Here is a 22645-nt window from a genome sequence, read left to right on the forward strand (position 1 = left end):
AAAATAAGAATATCTTAGTATTGTTTAACTCTATAAACTTATCTGTCTTTAATATCTGAGATTTTTGGTATACTATTCTCTATTTGACGCAATTTTAAAGCTTTCATTACCAGATCATTTGTAACAATGGTATTTGTATAGCTATGTTACGAGACTTCTTATCAATCCCACAGGCGTGAACAAGTTTCCTTAAACTTTTAGTTAATCTGACATTCTTTTATTTTTTCAGTAAAAGAAAAACGTAACCAAACTGTACGAAAATTAGAACACACAGAAATTGAATACTACATAGCTTTACCTTTAAAAATTCATAAGAAATTTTGTTTTATATAAATTTCCATGTTGTGAAATTTCTGAAACTTTATTCAGACATTTTTTGAAAAAGTACCCTTGTAGAATATCGATTTATTTTCTATATTTACTTTCTTTCACTTTTATTAATATATTTGTTTTGACTAATTAATAAATCCAAATAAAACATTTATCTCATCGTTTTTTCATAATGTGTGTAGTAGTTTTAAACTGCAATAGAAACACACACTTTCTTGTGGTTTAATTATTCTAATCTGAGTTGTTTACTCAGATGACGAGATACATTTGGTGGATTTACATCTACAGAACATACTTAATTTTTTCAGTCACATTAACTCCATACATCCCAACATTAAGTTCACCTGTGAACATGAAAAACTAATCAAATAGCATTTCTTAACCTCAAGATCACAAGAACCGATACAAAATTCAAAACGGTGTGTTTGTGTTTTTCTTATAGCAAAGCCACGTCGGGCTATCTGCTGGGCCCACCGAGGGGAATCGAACCCCTGATTTTAGCATTGTAAATCCGTATACTTACCGCTGTACTAGCGAGTGGGGGGGCAATTCAAAACATATATCTGCAGAAAAATCACCCATACTGAATTATACATTCCCCTCGACTCAGTGCAAGAAATAAAACAAAAACTCAACATACCAAGAAACCAAATAAACACAACTACAAACTATGTTCACCTGATAAAATTGACGATGAAATCACCAAATTAAAACAAGACTTCATCAACATCAACAAATTTCTTCAAAAAACCGTTGAAAAAATTATACGCATACACCTAGATCAACAACACCATTTATAACAAACAAACAATAATAAATCCCAAGATACAACAAACTACAAAACCTTACACTGCTGCATATCGTATGTTCCCGACATTAGTGAAAAAATAACCAACATTTTGAAAAAAACTTAAAATACAACATTCCAGTAAACACCAAATTTATTAAAAAAACAGATACAAAAAAAAACTATGCAAAAATTACACTGGCAAATACATCAACAACAACATCATATATAAAATACAATGTAACAACTGCCACGACCTCTACATTGGAGAAACAAGCAGAAAAATGAAAACTATTCAAAAACACACAAAAAAAACACCTTCACATGTATTTGAACACTGCAAATCAAATAAACACAATATAACCATAGAAAACATTCAGATACTAAGCAGGGAAACAAATATAAACAAACCCAAAATCAAAGAAGCCTTACTTATACAGCAATTAAAACCAAAATTAAACTAATATAAAAACACCTTTGTACCTATACTAATTAATAACCTAACGTCCACCTGCAACGCCCCCTACAATCCCGTGTCTGTTTACACTCTCGTCCCTAAGACATGGTTTGGTTTGTTTTGAATTTTGCGCAAAGCTGCACGAGGGCTATCTGCGCTAGCCGTCCCTAATTTAGTAGTGTAAGACTAGAGGGAAGGCAGCTAGTCATTACCACCCACCTGCCAACTCTTGGGCTAATCTTTTACCAACGAATAGTGGAATTAACCGCCTCATTATAACGCACTCACGGCTAAAAGGGCAAACATGTTTGGTGTGACCGAGATTCGAACTCTTGACCCTCAGACTACGAGTCGAGTGCCTTATCCTCCTCGTCATGCCAGATTCACTAAGACGTGTGCCTAGCAAACTCTCTCTTTGTTAATCTGAAGATGACCCAAGAAGGTCGAAACGTTGTTCTCAGCTTTATTTTGGTAAAAGTGTTAATACTCATGCCAGCCGTTCTGAGATACATGAGTAAACAATTATTTAATTATTTAAGTGTTTCTCGACCACCATCAGAGAAAATTAATGTTTCTACACCATCTCTTCATGTTTCTTACTTGTTACTGTTATTTCATTAACTGTGACTTCAATTACAGTTCTATTATAAAGAGAATATATTACCTTTAGAGATTTGCCTTTTGCTTTAGTCTATTTTACTTATCCTTAACCAATGAGGTACTTAAGAATTGGTGGAAGTCCAACAAACCTATTATTTTAAGTAGATTTTTGGATCAGATAAATTAACAAATTTTCAGTAATTTTTGATAAAGCATCTTAGTTCCAGCCAAATAACAATTCAGTTTCATTTTGGAATACCTAGATAACAGGCCCGGCATGGCCAAGCGTGTTAAGGCATGGGACTCGTAATCTGAGGGTCGCGGGTTCGCATCCTCGTCGCGCCAAACATGCTCGCCCTTTCAGCCGTGGGGGCGTTATAGTGTGACGGTCAATCCCACTATTCATTGGTAAAAGAGTAGCTAAAGAATTGGCGGTGGGTGGTGATGACTAGCTGCCTTCCCTCTAGTCTTACACTGTTAAATTAGGGACGGCTAGCGCAGATAGCCCTCGAGTAACTTTACGCGAAATTCAAAAAGACAAACAAACAAATCTCGACAACAATATCGTCTAAGATCATGTTTAATCTCTCGTAGAAATACTGAAGGAGAATTGAGAGGCCTGTGAAATGGGTGATCCCAGTTCAGTTCACCTCCTTAAGTAATATGATAGGTAATTACAGAAGTTCTGGACCACACTTGCATAACTGAATACAGCTATAGTTTCATTAAAAAACTTCTTAGATGTAGTTCAATGGAGTTTAGAAAGATAAGTTCATCTAAGGATTTTCATTATTTGCTTATAATCGGGTGTGTTCGCAAATTGAGAGCGTAGTCATGTGTTTTTTTTTAACTTAGCCTAACCACTTAAAAATTTTGATCATAACGTAAAGGATATTTAAAAGTTCAAACAATAACTGAAACACTTTTATGCTATATTATAAGAAAAACACTAGTTTAACTATAATAAATATGGCGTAAACAGGAGAGCTAATCAACACCACTCACCACCAACTATTTGGGCTTCTATTTACCAACGAATGATGGGATTGGCCATAACATTATGGCGTTCCCATGGGTGAAAAAGCAAACATCTTAGGAGACGTGATTTTGAACTCTACCTCATATATTACGAGTCAATTGTCTAAACAGGCCATGCTAGGCCTGGAACTAGTTGACCATTCCTTGGAAATATAACTTGCATGTGAGGCATTCATAATAAGAATTTAGATTAGAAAAAGTTGTTAGTGATAATGATTGGATGGCCAACAAGGTACTAATATTACTCGTTAGGCCAAAAATAGAGGATGTAAAATCGATGCATTTAACGCAGTTTTTTTCCCTTAATGTTTGGCGACGTTGGTTGTGTCGAAATAGAAAACATCATAAATGTAAAGAGAAGAGACTACCTCATAATCTATGACAAAATACTGTAAGTTCATACTGGACTCCTTCATTGAATAAAAGTTATTGTCCCAATATAACATTTTTTCCTTCTAAACTTTGCTTCTTATTTTATGACCCATACTGGCATATGTAAAACAACGTTGTGTATCTGATTCATAACATATATCGTACCTGTGATAATATCATCAATGACTCTGTTTTGTTTCTGAATATAATATACATATTCTGTACTTCAGTATGTATTTTTCTCCACCATCCAGGGTATGTTAAGAACGGTAAATAATGAAGGAATTAATTTACTCATTCAAATAGCCATACATACAGAAGTAATGGGGTGTTCCTGAAGAGGTTAACACCTTGGAAGAAGCTTGTCCATGAATGTAATTGACCAGAGTGTATTGACATGAAAAACGACTGTGAGACGAATATTAATGAGAAAAAATCAAATTGAACAGTAAAATTATCAACTGAAAATATTGACTTCTTGAAAGTCAAAGATGTAATCTTCTTTTGTCTCTTAAAGACTGTCTGTATTTTCTTTGAACAGTAGTTAATAAGAACAAATATTCTTCGGAGGTTAGTGGCCAAACAGAAAAGTTTACGAGGGCTAATAGGCAATGGCCTCAGTCAATAAATATACGGATAGAAATGATGTTTACTTTAAAACTGCCAGATTCAAACCGTCCTTCACTGACAGCAGCGTGAAAAGATTTAGTAGAATTGGGATGAGATGAAACACAGGTAGAGGTAAAAGACGTGTATGCAAGATTTTGACAAATATACGTTAATCATTTATAATAATTTGTTTATTTTTGTATATGATATGCAAATTTTTTATACCTTTAAACAAACCAAAATATATCGTTTATTTACATCAGAAATTTTAGAAAAAATTAGGAGAGGAAGGATACCTCTTTTTAGACCAGAAATTTCTTCAGATACTTGTTCTGTGGAACTTCTTACATTGATCCATCAGTGCTGGGCAGAAGATCCATCTATTCGACCATCGTTTGCTGTAATAAAAGCCACACTAAAGCAAATTTCAAGGTAAGCCGAAAACAGTCTTATTAACTATGGTGCTACTTATAAACGTTTTGGAAAAGTTATTTTGTTACAAGTATCTCAAGATTATGTAACTATAACAATATAAATATAAAATATCTTGTACAAATATTTTTTTTCAGAACGGAGAGAAGGTAAACTTGGATTTATTTTTCATTTTAATGTTTTTATATTTAGCTAAATGTTTAGTTTAACTTTCCAGTTACTGAGAACTACATTGCCAATTTGTTAGATACTTTGTCTTGAAAATAAAAATTCAACCGCAGAATTAAAAAAAATACCCAAAATTTAATGATCAGTTCTCAAAATAAAATTATTTATCCTAAAGGAAAGGAGATTGGTTTCTAACATTATCCACTGTAAAAATATTAATAAGGCTTTGTTTTTGCAATAAAACTAAAAAACAGCAAATAATTTATTTTTATAAAATTGTTAAATCTTCTGACTAAATAAAATAAACCTTTGTTCAGGAACTTAATATCCTTTCATTTTGAATTTATAATAAAGGAATAACAATGCAATCATTAATGTGTCGGAATGAAACAAAATAAAAGTGAACTAATTATTTTTGACCAGAAAATTATCCAGAAACAAAAATTTGGGATCTTCGAGGATCATATGTATTTTTCGTTAATAATTACTATAATTATTTCCATAATAATTAATACATTTTTCGTATTAAAAGTTTATTGTAAGCGTTACATAATGAATGTGGGTATTTTTATAGCAAAGTGACATCTAGCTATCTGCTGTGTCAACCGAGGGAAAATCGAACCCCTAATTTTAGCATTACAAATCCCTAGATTTACCACTGTCCGTGGGGGGGACGATACATTATGATCTGCTGGATAATGTTTTGTAAGATAATAGAGTGAATAATAAGTTATTAAATTACGTTATGGGGTTGTAATAAGAATAATTGCTTATTGCAGAGTTTTTTCGAATGTGTTTCTTTTTTTCATTTCATATTTTTGTTGCTATGAATTTTTTTGAGACGAAGACAAGGGGAAGTTGCAGTATGAACTAGAGCAGTACCTGGCTGTTGTAAGAACTGTGTTAAGATACTTAATACATCTCCAAATGGTTAGGGGTTGTTAAGTTCCGGTTTGTGTTTCATATATCAAGAATAGTGGAAATATACAAATGATTTCATAACAGTTTCTGACCGTACAATCAGAATGTTACCAAAATCATATTGTCAGGAGAATATTTGGTTGGCAAGTTATAATAATGTTCCATTATACTAATTAAAGAGTAGGTTAATCAATCGTCAAAGTTTAAAAAAAATATTTTAAGAGGATGACGTTTCTTGTTAGCGCTCTTCATCATATCGTACATTGCAACGAAGGAGCATGCGCAGAATTTAAAAAAGTTGCATGCGTAGCATTTTCAGTGTTGGTCGTGAAATTTCTCTGCAAAATAGTATCTTATACATAAATACTACAAGTCATGAAAAGTTAAAACAGATTAAAATTAAAATTTAAACAAAGTATGGGAAAAATAATAATCTATAGGAAAGAAAAAATGTTCATTTATTCCAGATGGTTGTAGGATTTTCAGACTGTAGTTATGTTTTGTGAAAGTTTGTTTGAGCATGTAGCTTTGTGCTTAATAATAAACAACAACAGCTGTTGGAACATGTAGCTTTGTGCTTGATAATAAGCAACAGCTGTTGGAACATGTCGCTTTGTGCTTAATAACAAGCAACAACTATTGTTGAAGCATGTAGTTTTGTGATTAATAACAAACAATAACTGTTGGAGCATGTAGCTTTGTGATTAATAATATACAACAACAGCTGTTGGTGCACTAAACATCCCAGAATCAAAAAGTGTTTAACTGTGAGGTTGTTGATGGTAAAACTGAAATTAAAGAATGGATTAAACAATCGCCAATGATTTTTAATTTTATTTTAAGGCAATGACATTTCGAACTGTTTCTCTTTGTTCTGTCGTTCACTTTACAAGAAGACGAAGAGCGCTTATTCAAAACGCCCTCTTAAAATAAAATTAAAAAAAAAACTTGGTCATCGTCTAACCTGATCTTTAATTTCAATATTGTTATTGCTCCTGCGATAAAGTATATATTTTGATTGATGGTGAAATTTTTACGTGTAGGTGTAACTTGGTTCCACAGTTTTTATATTGTTTATATGTTCTCCTGCTCGAACACCAAGCAAATTTTTCGGGTGGTAAACAACACATTCAGTAGTACTTGTAAAGGACTTTCTTATGCTGCAAGTTATGTATTTTTCCTTATATATGTGTAGTGCTGTTTATCTGTGGACAGGTGACACAACTGTTTTTTTTTACTCGTGTTTATGTCTGGAGTATCATTTTGTTTTTGTTTAAGGTTACTGGACATCAGGATTTCTTTTACGTTTTCCCACATTTGTAAGAAATAATAAGTTAGTTCTTTAAAATATATTTAATAATAGGGTCTTCAGTGAGTATTGTATAATTGTTTAATATATTTGATTTACTTGTTGGTCTTATGGTATACTTACAAGTGTAATACCATCGGTGTGTTATTTCTTGTTAGGGTTGATTGTTTGATGCTGGGTATATGAATTAGCTTTCGTAGCTGCGTCGTGGATGAGAGAATCAGGGATGAGTGTTTTAGAAAAGAAAATTTCATGTCTTTGTATTTTGATTTATAATCATTGTCATCACTACATCGTTTGCGTAGTAATAGAAGTTGTAATTATGGAACTGATTTTTTGTTTCTGTACGGGTGGGAAGATTCGAAATGTGGGTACATATTTGCATCTATTTCTTTGTCATGTATACTAGGGGTCACATGGTCGTCTTGCATTCTAATGTTATTTTCATAAAAGGGGAGTGTTTGTTGTGTTGGATGTTTTCCTAGTAAAGTTTAAAGAAGGTGGATAGAAAATCTTATTTTCGCATGGATGCAATCATCCCTTCTATGTTTTTCATGTAGTAACGCAAAGCTATGTTTTCTGAGCCATTGTATTGATTAAACATACGATTTTCGTGTATTCAGTAAAGAAGTTGCAAAGGTTGGGTCCATTTTAGTCGCCATAGCGACACCGCAGGTCTATTTGTAGTAGTTACTTTTAAAAGTAAAGACACTAAGTGTGAGTACAAGTTAGACTAAATGTAGAACTGAGTGTTGGAGAATCCAGTGTGGGTTTTTGGTCTAAAAAATATTTGATTGCAATTTTGTTTCAATTATAATTTCTTGACTCCTAAATTTATGTACAAGATGCAATTTTGCAGAGTAATTTTAGGCTCAATGTTCAAAGTCCTGTTCACGTATTCTTTTAAAATTCTGTGCATGTATCGTTGTTGTAAGATGTACGATCTGACGAAAAGCACCAATTTGAAACGTCATACTCTTATAACAAAAACATAAAAATTGGCAATTTTTATTTTATTAATTTTGGCAACCTATTCTAACACCCAGACTTTTGTCGCCTTTGCGATTAACTATATTCTTTTTGTTATTCTCGACTAAGTTTTATATCTGAGGCTGACACAGAATATAACGATATACTATCCAGACTTTAGAAAACAATACATTAACCAGGAGGTTTGCAACTCGAGTCACTGGAGAAGGTTCAAGTTCTCTTCAATTGCTGAAACTTTTGTGGCCACTTACTATTGTTTGGTTATGATGTTTATGTGAAACAACTAAACACAACAGTGTTTAAAAGGATGCTGAAGAAAAGAATGGACCTTTTTAGAAGTATTTCTAAACAATTATCGCCTCTAATGACTAGTACTCAATGCCTTAGAGCACATGAAAGAAGAATGATTCGAAAATTAGGACATATTTTACAATGATTCATATTACAAATATGTTCCTGTGAAGAACAATGTGATTCATAGGGCTTCATTCATAGCTTTAAATAAAGTTCCTTGTTACTTGGCTACTTATGCTGACAATCCAAAGAAGTTTATGGAATATTTTCCTGAGCACAAATCACAGTAATCATAGTGATATTCTCATTTATAGATTTGTTAAGTGAAACTGTGGCATTCATATGTCTTGTGAATTTTACCTACCGATGAAACGGTTCTGTAGTCGCACAAAAGCAGCATAAATGGTAACTACAGATGTGATTTCTGTGCTCAATGACGACCTGACAGAAGATTTCACCACTATTTCTATTGCAGAAGTTGCCACAAGGTAAGGTGTTACAGCTTTCATTAATCAAGATGGGGCAATAAGTCTTCTCAGGTCCGATTACTGTGGTTACAACACTAATACAACAGGTATTGAGCTATCAAAGGCACCAAAAACATCATGTAGGTAGCCAATGCTTCTATATTATTTAAATATAAAGCTGTTGGGCATATGCTGCAACATATACAGAAAGTTCGATCAAAAGACTAGTATTGGAGCTTCATTGAGATTTAGCATTAGCTAAGGCTGCCAAAGCAGTTGGCTTGCACCATATTTTACACCTACTTTGGAAAAACATGGACATGATGTAATTGGTCCATGTCAATAACAGTACATAAACATGAAATTGTATTTCTAATAGATACAAGACATGTCTGAACCTTGCTCAATCTTGCTGTGTACGAGAGACCCCAAAGAAAACCTCTTTTGTAGCTAATATAAATTCCATTCTTGCAAATAGCAATAAGTTTAATTTAAGTGAAGTGGTGGCTCACCAATTTTGTTTTTATCATCCACTTGCAAATCGCATATGGGGGCCTGTAATTAGAAATGAAACAATGGTATATTAAGTATGAACGTACCTCAAAACTTGTGAACAACATGTGGAATGCAGGTCATTACTAAAATTATTCAGAGCCAATGAGATCATGTATGAGGACAGGCGACTGCATAGGTACATGTTTAGAAATAACAAGAAATATATTCATTTGTGCATTTAGTGTTCCACATTTAATTATGTACAATAGACTATAGACAGTCTAGTGTACTGCCACCATCTACTGTGATGGTGATAGAATGATCAAAATGATGGAGATTTATTTGAATATTTATTTATATAATTGTTAACAATGTACCAGGCTATTCTGTAACAGGCGTATCATGGTTATTCAGTGTTTAGCTGGAATGGTAACCATCATGGTGACAGAAGCGTAAGTTAGAGTTATAACTACAGTGCCATATACAATAATGGTTTTAAAGCTTCTAAATTCCCGGAAGTATCTAGCTGAGGATTATACTAATAATTTGCGTTCAACTTAGTGACATGAGCTCAATAAATTTTTCAAGAATTTGTATTTGTAGGCTGTAAAGTTAAAGAACTTTTATAACAATTGCATGACATCATATAGACACAGATGATGCTCATTTGATAAAATCATTGCTTCAGCTATTTTGGAGAAACAGGAATATTACTGGAGTTAACAATGACTGGAGTGATGTCAAAAGGTAGAAGAGAGTGTTTGACTATCTACAGTAGTAATTATCAAAAAGCAGAAAGATTAAAAGCCAGTTTTCTGTGTTTACTTTATGCATGTAAAAGTCGTGCTATTTATATCTACCTGCTATCACACAGATGAATGTTTAAGTACACTGAAATGAATTCATTGGTTCAACACCCGAGCAACAGTGAATCAAAACTGAGAACAGAAATAGACCTAATACTGTTTCCAAAATTTATTGAAAATTGTTTAACATCTGAATCATGCTATTGTGTCTGTAATATATTTGCAATATTTCGAGAGAATGATGTCACTTGTACGTAGATGATACATTTTTTCAATTGTTTTGTTCTCTGTGGATATTTTGGTTGCACATTTCAAATATAGCTTTGAATCTCGGGATGGTATTTCACTGCATTGGGACTTCTGTTTTGAAACTGAATGAAGAAAAGTGTGAACTTAGAATAGAATGTTTAGTCTCACAGTGAGCAGGAGTACAGTTTTCACTCATAGCAGTAGGTAATAGCTGATACCATCCTTAAACTAAGTAACTCATAACATTATAGATTTTGTAAGATTATTGACAGTTTATGGACAATCTATCCATAAATTGATAGATTTATGTATCTATCATAAATAGATATGATAGATATCTATCCAATCTATCCTAGCCGTGGGGGCGTTATAATGTGATGATCAATCTCACTATTCGTTGGTAAAAGAGTAGCCCAAGAGTTGGCGGTGGGTGGTGATGACTAGCTGCCTTCCCTCTAGTTTTACACTACTAAATTAAGGACGGCTCGGTGCAGTGGGCTAACAACCTACTCACTTAAATACCTGTTGAAGAAACCGCAAGTGATTGCGGCCCTATGTTTCTTGATGGAGTCGAGTGATGAATGATGAACTATTTCTTAAAATCAAAGCAATGTCTTTGAAATGTAAGAACGATCAAAACCTTCACAAAACTGGTAACGTTTATTACTTAACAATTATATGAATGAAAAGCGATACGAGCCATATGGTATGAAGTCAAGACTCTTGGGAACCACACTGATATTTGAGTTTCTCTAATTTAGGGAAACGAGCAGTGGTAACTTTATGGATAATCTTTTAAACCGGATGGAGCAATACGCTAGTAACTTGGAACATTTAGTGGAGGAGAAAACGCAAGCCTTTCTGGAAGAGAAAAAAAAAAGTGAGGAGCTTTTATACCAGATTTTACCAAGGTAATAGGATGAAAATATTGTGTTCATGAATGTATTTTAATATATGTATAAATAATAGGATTATCACAAAATTCTACACAAGCTCAGTTCACAGTTACAAAGTAAATGCATAACATAAATATAATTGTTGAATGCTTAAATTATAAAAGAGGCATCTAAGAAATAAACGAAACAATTATTAGTAATAATAACCAAGGAAATCAGATATTTATTAGATGAATGATTAATGAATAATTCAGAAGCTTGTTGTTTACTGATTCAGATAGTAAGTTTGTGAATATGATGTTTGCCCTAGCTTAGGAAAATTCTTTCAAGTATACGTTGTACATTGTAATTATAGGTGATTTTATATCCCTATTTTCATGTATCTAACGACAGAGTTACACAGTAAAATAGGAAAACAAATTTCACTTTCCTGTTGTAAAGAATTTATATTTTTTAATATGAAGTACCTATAATAGACTGACAATATTTATCTTACAAAGTATGATTTTTAGAGAGATGGTAAAATCATTCATTAATTACTGAATTGATTCTTTTTTATCTGCAAGTTACAAAGTTTGTACAACAAGCTTATCAAGAAATTAAAGCAAAATGTCCAATCAGAAAAAAACAAAACAAACGGAATAGTGAATTTCAGATGGTTTTAGGGATGTATCGTATACAGGCATATATTATCTGTGTTTATGAACATTAATAATTCTACTGATGACAATTTAAGTGTTAGATTTTTTTTGTTTATTTAGAGTCAGATAACTAATCAGCCTTCTCAGAACGTCGTTTGTTGAACATTATAGTTATCACTAGTGATGGTTTTACTTTGTTCAATTTGTAAAGTTTTAAAATTGTAAACTGCTATAATATATGATAAAAAGATGTAATTTTCAACTACATCATCTCTAAAATATCTTCATTATTCCCATTTTTTATTTAGTTTTAAGGTTTATTTAAGCAGCTTACATTATTTTATTGCATTCATAAAATTTAACTGTTAAAATGCATTCAGTTCTAAATGGAAATATTTGGTTGCATTGGAACAATTAGTAAATCTTACGTCTAGCTCCACTTAGTTCAAATAACTCACTTTATACGAGTGAATGTGTCAAGGAACCTGACGTACAATAGTTACAAGGGAATTTTGCACACTTTCGCCGAGGAAGAATCGCTATATTTAGTTAATAATTAATCACTATTTAGGGAAAAAAAAAAAAGATTTCAACTTGGCCTAAATCGTTTGTATGAATTAAATCACATTTTTGTCCACATCGATATGAATTCTTTGTTGCCAACTTCAAAATTTTAAATGATTGTTTGTTATAGAATTTTGCACAAAGCTACTCGAGAATTATTTGCACTAACCGTCCCTAATTTAATAGTTATAAACTAGAAGGAAGGTAGCTAGTCATCACCACCCAACACCAACTCTTGGGCTACTCTTTTACCAACAGTGGGATTGACCGTCACTTAAACATCCCCACGACTGAAAGGACGAGCATGTTTGGTGTGTCGGGGACTCTAACCCTTGACCCTCAAATTAGGAGTCGAGCTCTTTAACTACGTGGCCATGCCGTCCCGGGTTAAACGAAGGTGATAAGACTAGCTAATCAGTAAATGAAGTTTGACCATAATAATAAAGTCATTGTGTATTTTTTACGAACGAATGGTAAAAATAACCATTAGATCTAAGAATAAAAATTTTTTCCATTAAAACATAAAAAAAAAACTTTTGTTATCATTAAATCAGAAAATATTGAAACATCACTTTTATATCATTTACTACCGGTAATGTCCATTATGTTGAGTAATTTTGTTTTTACCTTATGTAATACTTATTGCAAACAGCTGACGAAAAGAAAATGTGGAATTACTTATTTTCTAAATAAAATAGGTTTGGTTTGTTTTAAATTTCACGTAAAGCTACTCGAGGGCTATTTGCGCTAGCCGTCCCTAATTTAGCAGTGTGAGACTAGAGGGAAGTCATCACCACCCACCGCCAACTCTTGTGCTACTCTTTTATCAACATATAGTGGGATTGACCGTGACAATAAAACGCTCCTACTGCTGAAAGGGCGAGCATGTTTGGTGGGACGGGGATTAGAACCCGCGACCCTTAGATAACGATTCGAGAGCCTCAACCATCTGGCCATACTGGGCCACATAAAATGGATATTGAAGCTCACTTATACTTAATGGAATTATTATAATTACACTATTGTGACTAATTTTGTTACAATTTCGGTTGCTTATATTTTATGTGTTTACAACTAATTTGGTAGATAAATGGTTTAGAAAAAATTGTATATAAATTCGATATGGACCGTATAAGTAATACTATAGTTAAATAATTTTACCATGTTAGCACAATAAACCTATGAATGTTGAAAACTATAATTCATGTTCCAAAATATTTCTAACATCAGAAATACGAAAACCTATAACTGAGAGAATCCAAAAAATATACATTTTTTTTTTTTAGCTGCAATAGATTATTGCACAATACTAACTGATAACTATAGTTGGGAATATTCATCTTATCAAATAAGCCTTTGAAGAAATATGTTTATTAGTAGTTCCAATAAATTGCTATTTATTTACCGCTGAAAAAAAACACAAAAGAATGATTTATCCCTAATAAAGTAACTCATCTAATCACTAACTAAGACTTTAATAATAAAATGTCCACATTATTAATGATTTAGTGCTACATTTTACCGTCAAAGCCCAACTAAATTGCGTTACTTCTATGGTACAGACTTCATTTTCAAAACCTAATGTTTTCTGGTGAGACAGCGGTAAGTCTTCAGATATGTAACGCTAGAATCAACGGTTTGATTCCACTTGGTGGGACAACAAATACTCCATGTAGCTTTACTATTAAGAAACACACTCTTTTCTTATAAAGTGAATTACTTAAACTGAATGGTGATTAGACATGAGATTTTCTAATTTTTTCAACGCGATGAAATGTTTCCATTTAGAAATGAATACATTTGTAGTAGTTCAGTTAAGAACACCAATAAGTAAAGACGTAAACGGTATAAAATCATGAAAGCTGCTTAAATAAACCTTAAAGCTATTAGGAAACATACAAACCTAATTTCTGTGAATGCATTTTAAATAAAAAAAAAGATATGAAGCACTGATAATTTAAGATTATTTACATTAATATTAAACTTGAATAAGGTGTATATATATATATATATTTAAGTAATATAAACTACTGTTGGGAGGTTTATTGTTAACTGAGAGTTTTAACTATTTCTGCACAAGATGGTTTAATCCGCATAACATTCTCAGGTTTTTTATAATATAACTTAAATAAATAGTTATCTCACGGTTTCTAATCAGCAAAGTTTCTACTTCATCATAATTATTTTAATTTAATATAAATATACTAAATTTCCATTTAAAATGGTCTGCAGTACTTTAATTATCATCGCAGGTCGTCTATTTTTACTTGATAATGTATCATATGTTTCTACTGACTCACCAAGTAGCTGAATCTTAAGTAAAATATTAAAATGGTAGAACGATTTTTCGTAAACTCAGTTTTAGGAAGTGAAAATTAGTTTGATCCTGTGTTATGGAACTAAACTAATACATTTTAGATCATACTACTCTGTGTTATGAAACTAATATATCAAGTGTTTGATCCTATCACTCTGTATTATGGAACTAATCTACCACATTTCCAATCCTGCCACTCTGGGTTATGCAACTAATCTACCACATTTTCAATCCACTCTGGGTTATGAAACTAATTTACCACATTTTCAATCCACTCTGAGTTATAAAACTAATCTATCAAATTTTTCATCCTTCCACTGTGTTATGAATCTAATCTACCACATTTTCGGTGCTATCACTCTGAGTTATGAGACTAATCTACCACATTTTCGATCCTACTACTCTGAATTATGGAGCTAATTTACAACATCTTTAATCCTACCACTCTAAATTTGGAGTAACGAGCTAATCTACCACATTTCAAACCTCTCAGCGTTGTAGGTTTGATGCCATCGTAAAATTGTTGTTCAATACTGATAACGTAGGTATATCAACATGTACATAATTGTCTGATGAAGGATTCTATAAGAGGACCGAGGGCTTGCAAATGAAAATATTTAAATATCGAAAAAAGTTTGTTTGTTTGTTTGTTTGTTTTTGAATTTCGCACAAAGCTACTCGAGGGCTATCTGTTCTAACCGTCCCTAATTTAGCAGTGTAAGACTAGAGGGAAGCCAGCTAGTCTGCGCCACCCACCGCCAACTCTTGGGCTACTCTTTTATCAACGAACAGTGGGATTGACCGTCACACTATAACGCCCCCACGGCTGAAAGGGTGAGCATGTTTGGCGCGACGGGGATGCGAACCCGCGACCCTCAGATTACGAGTCGCACGCCTTTACACGCTTGGCCATGTCGGGCCATCTCGAAAAAAGTCCGTGTATAATTCTACATCATCGTGAAATGTTGGAAATTACACAGGTGAAAACTGAGTCCTTTATTCCGGTAAAAAACAAAATGTCGAATATTGAAATGCAGATTTCTTTTTTACAACCGGATGGGTTTTTACAAGGTTTTAGCTTTATTTCAGTTCGGACAGAAACTGTTAAAACCTCATAACGGCCGTTTTGAAATAGTCCAAACATTGTACCACGTGTGGGTACAATGCTATCCAGAATATTTTACTTTGTGGTTTAATAATGTTGCGAGTTGAGAAACGTTTTCCTGTATATTTTTAAGAGGTTTACAATCGTTACGTCTCATTAACTTCTATATCTATTAACTTAACCACAGAAATTTTGTTTTTTAAACTTCGCGCAAAGTTACACGAAAACTATTTGCGCTGGTCGTCCCTAATTTAGTCGTGTAAGACTGGAGGGAAGGTACTAGTAATCACTACTTTCTGCCAACTCTTGGGTTACTCTTTTGCCAACGAATAGTGGAATTAAGCGAACATTATAATGCCCCCATGGCTGAAAGGGCGAACATGTTTGGTGTCACGGGGATTCGAACCCGCATCCATCAGATTACGAATCGAGTGCCTTAACCACCTGGCCGACCACAGAAATAAACAAAGAAAACATTAATTTAGTGTGACATAGGACATCTCTTTTTTTTTTTTCACTCATGAAAATACAATTTCTTCCATAAAAATAATTTCAGTTTGTTATCGTGAAAACGGTATTAAAAATTACTCTGAGAGTAACAGTTTTAGATACCCAGTATTATTGGACATATATGGTTTAATCAAACGTTGATTTCAGTTTGCGACTTGTTTCAACATTTTTATTTTTGATTCAGGTTTACGTGATGAATGATTCAAACATTGTACGTAAAGACTTTAAAACAAGAAGTTAAAAGTTACTAATAAAGATATGTAAATTAAATGAGTTTCACAGCAGTTTTGTTGGCTCAGCTTCGTCTGTTAACAGATTGTTACAGTCAGTAATTTGGCTGAAATATAACACTTGTAATAAATAGTGGTGGAATGTTAACTACATTTAGAACAATTACCATTTGTTTAATTGTTCCAATGAAATATTACATGATAAAAATGTTACCTTCTTTATGAATTTTTTCATAAAGGACAGTCTAAAACAAAATTAAGACAATTTCTTTTAAAGTACACTGAAATACTTTTTCATGAAGATATGTTGCTGACCAGTTAAGAAGTGGACACCACGTTCAACCAGAAACATTTGAATCCGTTACTATATACTTCAGTGATATTGTAGGATTTACAGAACTATCAGCAGAGAGTTCACCTATGGAGGTAAGCTTTAGTTATTGTGTTAGTTTACAGAGAACAAAGTTTTCAGTAACAAAGCTTCGTTATTAGTTTAAAAGTTTTCTAATATTTTCAGATATAAAATGCAAAATAAAATAATAACATATCTACTTAATTTGTTTTTTGTTACATAAGTAACCTTTATTGCTTATCGCGTACACAAACGTTTCTATAAAAATTAAACATATGAATTACTTTTTCAGGTAATTGACCTTCTTAACGATCTGTACATAACATTTGATTCAATAATTGGGAATTTCGACGTGTACAAGGTAGGTACCATAAATACGTGGTGGGTCGTGGTTTGTAATACAATTCAGTAGTTTTGTAGCAATATAAATAATTACCCAGTATAAAAGAAGTAAAAAAAAAAAACGTATGTAAGTTCAGTAGAATAATACCGCCGTAATTTAACTTTATCTTCATATAAAATAAAACAAATTATATTATTAGTACGTGTATTACTCATGCTTATTGTGAACCGTGCTTACAAGCCTTAGATAAAAAGAGAAAGGTCCCGACATGGCCAGGTGGTTAAGGCACTTGACTCGTAATCTAAGGGTCGCGGGCTCGAATCCCTGTCACACCAAACATGCTCGCCCTTTCAACCGTTGGGGCGTTATAATGTGAGGTCAACCCCACCATTCGTTGGTAAAAGAGTAGCCCAAGTGTTGGCGGTGGGTGGTGATGACTAGCTGCCTTCCATCTAGTCTTACACTGCTAAATTAGGTACGGCTAGCGCAGATAGACTTCATGTAGCTTTGTGCGAAATTCAAACCAAACCAAACGAAAAGAAAATTTCCATGATTCATAGCTTTGTATGACGAGGCAATCTAATAATGTATTTTAAAGATTCCTTTGTATATCAATACCTGGTAGCTAGAGCACTTGACTCGCAATCTGAGGGTGACAGGTTTAAATCCATGTTACCGAATATGCTTGCCATTCGTCATTTTAGCTGCTATTCGTTGTGAAAGAGTAGCTCAAGATTTAACAGTGGGTGTTGTTGATTAGATGCCTTCTCTCCAGTCTATCAGTGGTAAATTAGGGATGGTTAGCGCAAATAACCAAACCTTGATATATGTATAAATATATTCACTCGCCCACCGTCCATATTCTTTTTCTGCTTTTTGTTTCTTTATCTTTGTCAGTTTTAAGTGTTTTCTATAAACCAAACTGGATATATGAAATTAAGTTCGACATGTTATTGTGTGTTAGTTTGAAACATATTTTGAATATTATTACTATCTTTTAAATATATGGTTTTAAAAGTAGTTTCTCACCATATGAATGAATTTTTTACTGCGCGACATTTAGGTGGAAACTATTGGAGATGCCTACATGGTTGTGTCTGGCCTTCCAATTAGAAACGGCATGAATCATGCCCGAGAAATTGCCCGAATGTCCTTGAAACTTCGTGATGCTATTAAACTGTTTAAAGTGTGTCATCAACCCCAAAATATGCTTCAACTTAGAATTGGAATTCATTCAGGTTAGAAGTCATAATTCAACTTGTTTCTACTATTTAACTACTTTATTGATTACAGTCAGAAATACGTGCAATATGGTAAACGACATCATGAAGCACTTAGATTTCTTTTCACTATTCTGTGCGAAATCATTTACAAAAAGTGACATAAACTGCTATGAACTAAATATTACATTCAACGCAGCTTTAATAATTCTATGGAGAGTTTTTACAAGGATTGTGAATTGTTTTTGTGTGTATAATTAATTGTTAGTATTAAACACTGGAAATAAAAAGCGTCTTGAATTATTTGACCTATAACAGTAGCGTAGAAACTGCTTTGTTAGCAATAAAGAGAGACGAAAATACCTTTATAGTTCTTATAACATCTTAAAGCCTTTTGTTGAAATATAACAATGAGTGAAATTGCATATTATATACTGAAAAACATTAAAACAAATTAAGTAGATTTACATAGTATAGATTTTCTAGCACGTAAGGAGTCTGGAGAGCTAAGTGTCATTATTTCTTATTGGTAAATTTCATAGCGAATAATTAATATAAGTGCATCCAGAGCATTATATTGGAAAAAGTACAATAAACAATACAGAAAAGAATACAAAATAATGGTGTATTAATGGAGTAGATCCACATGTCAACCAGATGGATCTGACAAGATAGAAGTGACAACAGATATAACTTTGTCAAGCAAGCAATTGCCTCTCACCTGTATCAGAAAATATCACACAAAATACAGTTAACAACGAGTTCTACAGCAAATACTCTGCATAAACTCTTTTCCAAAATGTTAGGTATACTTCCTAACCTGATAATAAAAAGTTACTATTCCCTAAAAAAAAGAATTATTTATCCTCCAAAGATGTATATATAAAAGTGAGTTGACTGAATAATAAGGCGAATCAGAGACTCTCTCAGCATGTCTTATTAAATGATGGATTACATCAAAATAATGTTTTTGGTATATTATTTACAAACTGTATTTTATCGCATTGCTCGGCCCAGGATGGCCAGGTAGTTAAGATATTCAACTTGTAATCCGATGGTCGCAGGTTTAAATCCCCGTCACACCAAACATGTTCGCCCTTTCAGCCGTGGGGATGTAATAATGTTACGATCAAACCCACTATTTATTGGTAAAAGAGTAGCCCAAAAGTTGGCGGTGGGTGGTGATGAGTATCTGCCTTCCGTCTAGTCGTACACTGCTGAGTTAGGGACGGCTAGCACAGATAGTTCTCGTGTCGCTTTGCGAGAAAAAACAAAAACAAACTTATCGCAACTTTGAACAAATAAGATATGGAATAGGCCCGGCATGGCCAAGCGTGTTAAAGCGTGCGACTCGTAATCTAAGGGTCGTGGGTTCGCATCCCCGTCGCGCCAAACATGCTCGTTCTTTCAGCCGTGGGGGCGTTATAATGTTACGGTCAATCCCACTATTCGTTGGTAAAAGAGTAGCCCAAGAGTTGGCGGTGGGTGGTGATGACTAACTGCCTTCCCTCTAGTCTTACACAACTAAATTAGGGACGGCTAGCGCAGATAGCCCTCGTGCAGCTTTGTGCGAAGTTCAAAAAACAAACAGATATGGAATAACTATATATTTCACACACGCTGTGTATAGGATAAAACCATATATATGTAAAAACGGCTTGTTTGGGTTGAGAAAAATTTTTATGTAGAGGAGCGAACAACGTTTCGACCTTCTTCGGTCATCGTCACGTTCACAAAGAAAGAAAGAGGTAACTGACCGATAGCTAACCACATGTTTGAAGGGGGTTGTGTAACTGAGTGTAGGAATGTATAGGCCGTGCTTAGATGTTGAATTATATTTATTAATATAGGTATAAAGGTGTTCCTTTGTATTGGTTTATTTTGGGCTTGAGATATTGTATAAGTAAGGCTTCTTTAATTTTGTTCTACAAGTGGGTTTTCTCGTCATCACTGAGAATACAACCATATTTGGTTTTTCAATATTTTAAGTAAATGAGATTTAACACACTGTTATATTTCACATTCGCTATGTATATTAAACAGTCATATTCTAGTTTTCACTACTTTTGTCAAACAAGGTTTTACACAACGATATATTTCACACGCAGTATATCAAACATCCATACTTGGTTTTCATTATGAAATAGTTCTTTATCTAAGCTTAGATTTAAAGAATATTATTGAATTTACATATAATTGATTTTCAATTCATTTCACTAAAAATCTTCAAAGTTTGGTTGTTTTTTTTTTCACAAACTTGAAAATATTAATGCAATTTACAGTTTTGGCAAAGTAACATGATAATCATTGATCCGTGTGTGTGTGAGAGATGCATTACGTCATTTCGATTTTGGATGTGTAGTTATAGCGTACTTTTCAAACAACGTTGTAAACCCAAGTGTATTTGGGTTCATTCTAAAATGTTCAACTGATGCTATTTTAGGAGTGTGTGCTGCAGGAGTAGTAGGCTTGAAGATGCCGAGATACTGTTTGTTTGGTGACACTGTTAACACAGCATCAAGAATGGAAACCAGTGGAGAACGTGAGAAAAAATTATTTTTGTTATGTATTTCATTATTTAAATCAAAATATTGCACTAATATGAATGTTTTATTTTTTTAAGTAGTTGATATTTTAATACCTGTCGCACGAGCCAGACCAGCATCTTTTAGTAGAGAGCCTATGATGGCCAACAAAAAGATAGTTCCAGAAACTGGCGATTTAGGAATATTTTTATATAGCATGACGAAATTTATATGGAATATACCGTAGTGGTACCATAGTGGATATTATACTATCTTTCTCATATTAAAGAAATGGCACTTTTAATTTGGTGTCACTTGGGAAACCATCTTGTAATGTATCACGCATCTGCTTCAACGTTAACTTTGGGCTTTACTGTGTTATTGGTTTTTAAGAAACATTATATATGATTCCAATCACTCCTTCCTCCTTTTGATGTTACCAATACTATTGTGCTCGTTTCTTTATGTTTTGCTCTCAATGCAGTAATGATTTGAAGGATCTCTATTCCAACTGGCGTCATATCGATTGGGAGATCGTTGAATAAGTTCTTCTTTCATCAAAGCTGCCTCCAAACGTGCTTGCCCTTTCAGCCGTTGGGGCGTTATAAGTTATAGTCAATCCCACTATTCATTGGTAAAAAAGTAGCCCAAGAGTTGACGGTGGGTTGTGATGTCTAGCTGTTTCCCCTCTAGACTTATACTGCTAAATTAGGGACGGCTAGCGCAGACAGCGGCCTATATTTCGAAATAGTGCAACACATTTTCAACTTGTCCAATCAACAGAACCCAAATCTTTCCATAAAGATTCATGTTTTTAATACACGTCATTACGACGGGTTTTGTCATGTGGTAGGTGTTAAATTATAACCTTCCATACTGTATTTTTACTTAATATGTCCCAATTGTTTCGATAATTTTACTTAGAATTATTATTTTTAAGCTTCTGCTAAATAATAATATTTTTCTCTTTATGTACTTCCAGTGGAGAAGTTACACCGATTTAAGGAAAAAAATAGTTTACGGAGAAAGGGATGTAATGGGAAACAAATATTTTATGGCATTACAAATTGACACGTAGTAAAATCATATGAATTGAAGAAAAAACACAATTTTTTTCTTTTGCAAACCCGAAATGTCTACAGAATTGCTGATTATCGTGTTCAGTAAAATATTGAAACTTTTGTTCTTTACTATCAGAAATTAAATATTTACTAAGTTGAAGAAACCTTAATTCTGTCATTGTTAATAATTAATTATTTATTAGATTTATCGATAGAATAAATTATGTATCTAAACATGATATGTTTTGACTAATTAACAGTTTAACTTACTATTTTTAGCTGTTTGGTTCTTGGACGCGTTTATAGAAGTTTTCATTTTAATATTGTATAACTTACTTTTACAGTCTTCTGATAGAAAGTTTTGACGTTTGTCTGTTACTTTACTTGGGTTTATTTAATCAAAAACTATTTTTTACAGTTTAGTGATGGAACAGCTTATTAAATATATTCATTCATGGTCATCGTTGTTTACAAGTTTGAGTCCTTCTTTCTGCACTTTATCTCATGACAAAATTAGTAGTTCCAAAAGTTTTTTTATTTTTGAAAATTAGAATAAA

The 22645-nt window shown here is 33.1% G+C and overlaps 1 protein-coding gene across 1 annotated transcript in view; it reads left to right on the top strand.

The window, feature by feature from the left end:
- Positions 1 to 22645, top strand: part of LOC143254933 (atrial natriuretic peptide receptor 1-like) — a 109902-nt gene that overhangs the window by 70711 nt on the left and 16546 nt on the right. Inside the window, exons 11-16 of the mRNA XM_076509844.1 lie at positions 4457 to 4625; positions 11086 to 11235; positions 16890 to 17013; positions 17232 to 17300; positions 18346 to 18520; positions 20946 to 21044. Of these exons, the coding sequence (XP_076365959.1) occupies positions 4457 to 4625; positions 11086 to 11235; positions 16890 to 17013; positions 17232 to 17300; positions 18346 to 18520; positions 20946 to 21044 (786 nt within the window). The remainder of the gene's footprint in view (positions 1 to 4456; positions 4626 to 11085; positions 11236 to 16889; positions 17014 to 17231; positions 17301 to 18345; positions 18521 to 20945; positions 21045 to 22645) is intronic.

Source organism: Tachypleus tridentatus, chromosome 7 (assembly GCF_004210375.1).
Source record: "Tachypleus tridentatus isolate NWPU-2018 chromosome 7, ASM421037v1, whole genome shotgun sequence".
NCBI classification, from domain to species: domain Eukaryota; kingdom Metazoa; phylum Arthropoda; class Merostomata; order Xiphosura; family Limulidae; genus Tachypleus; species Tachypleus tridentatus.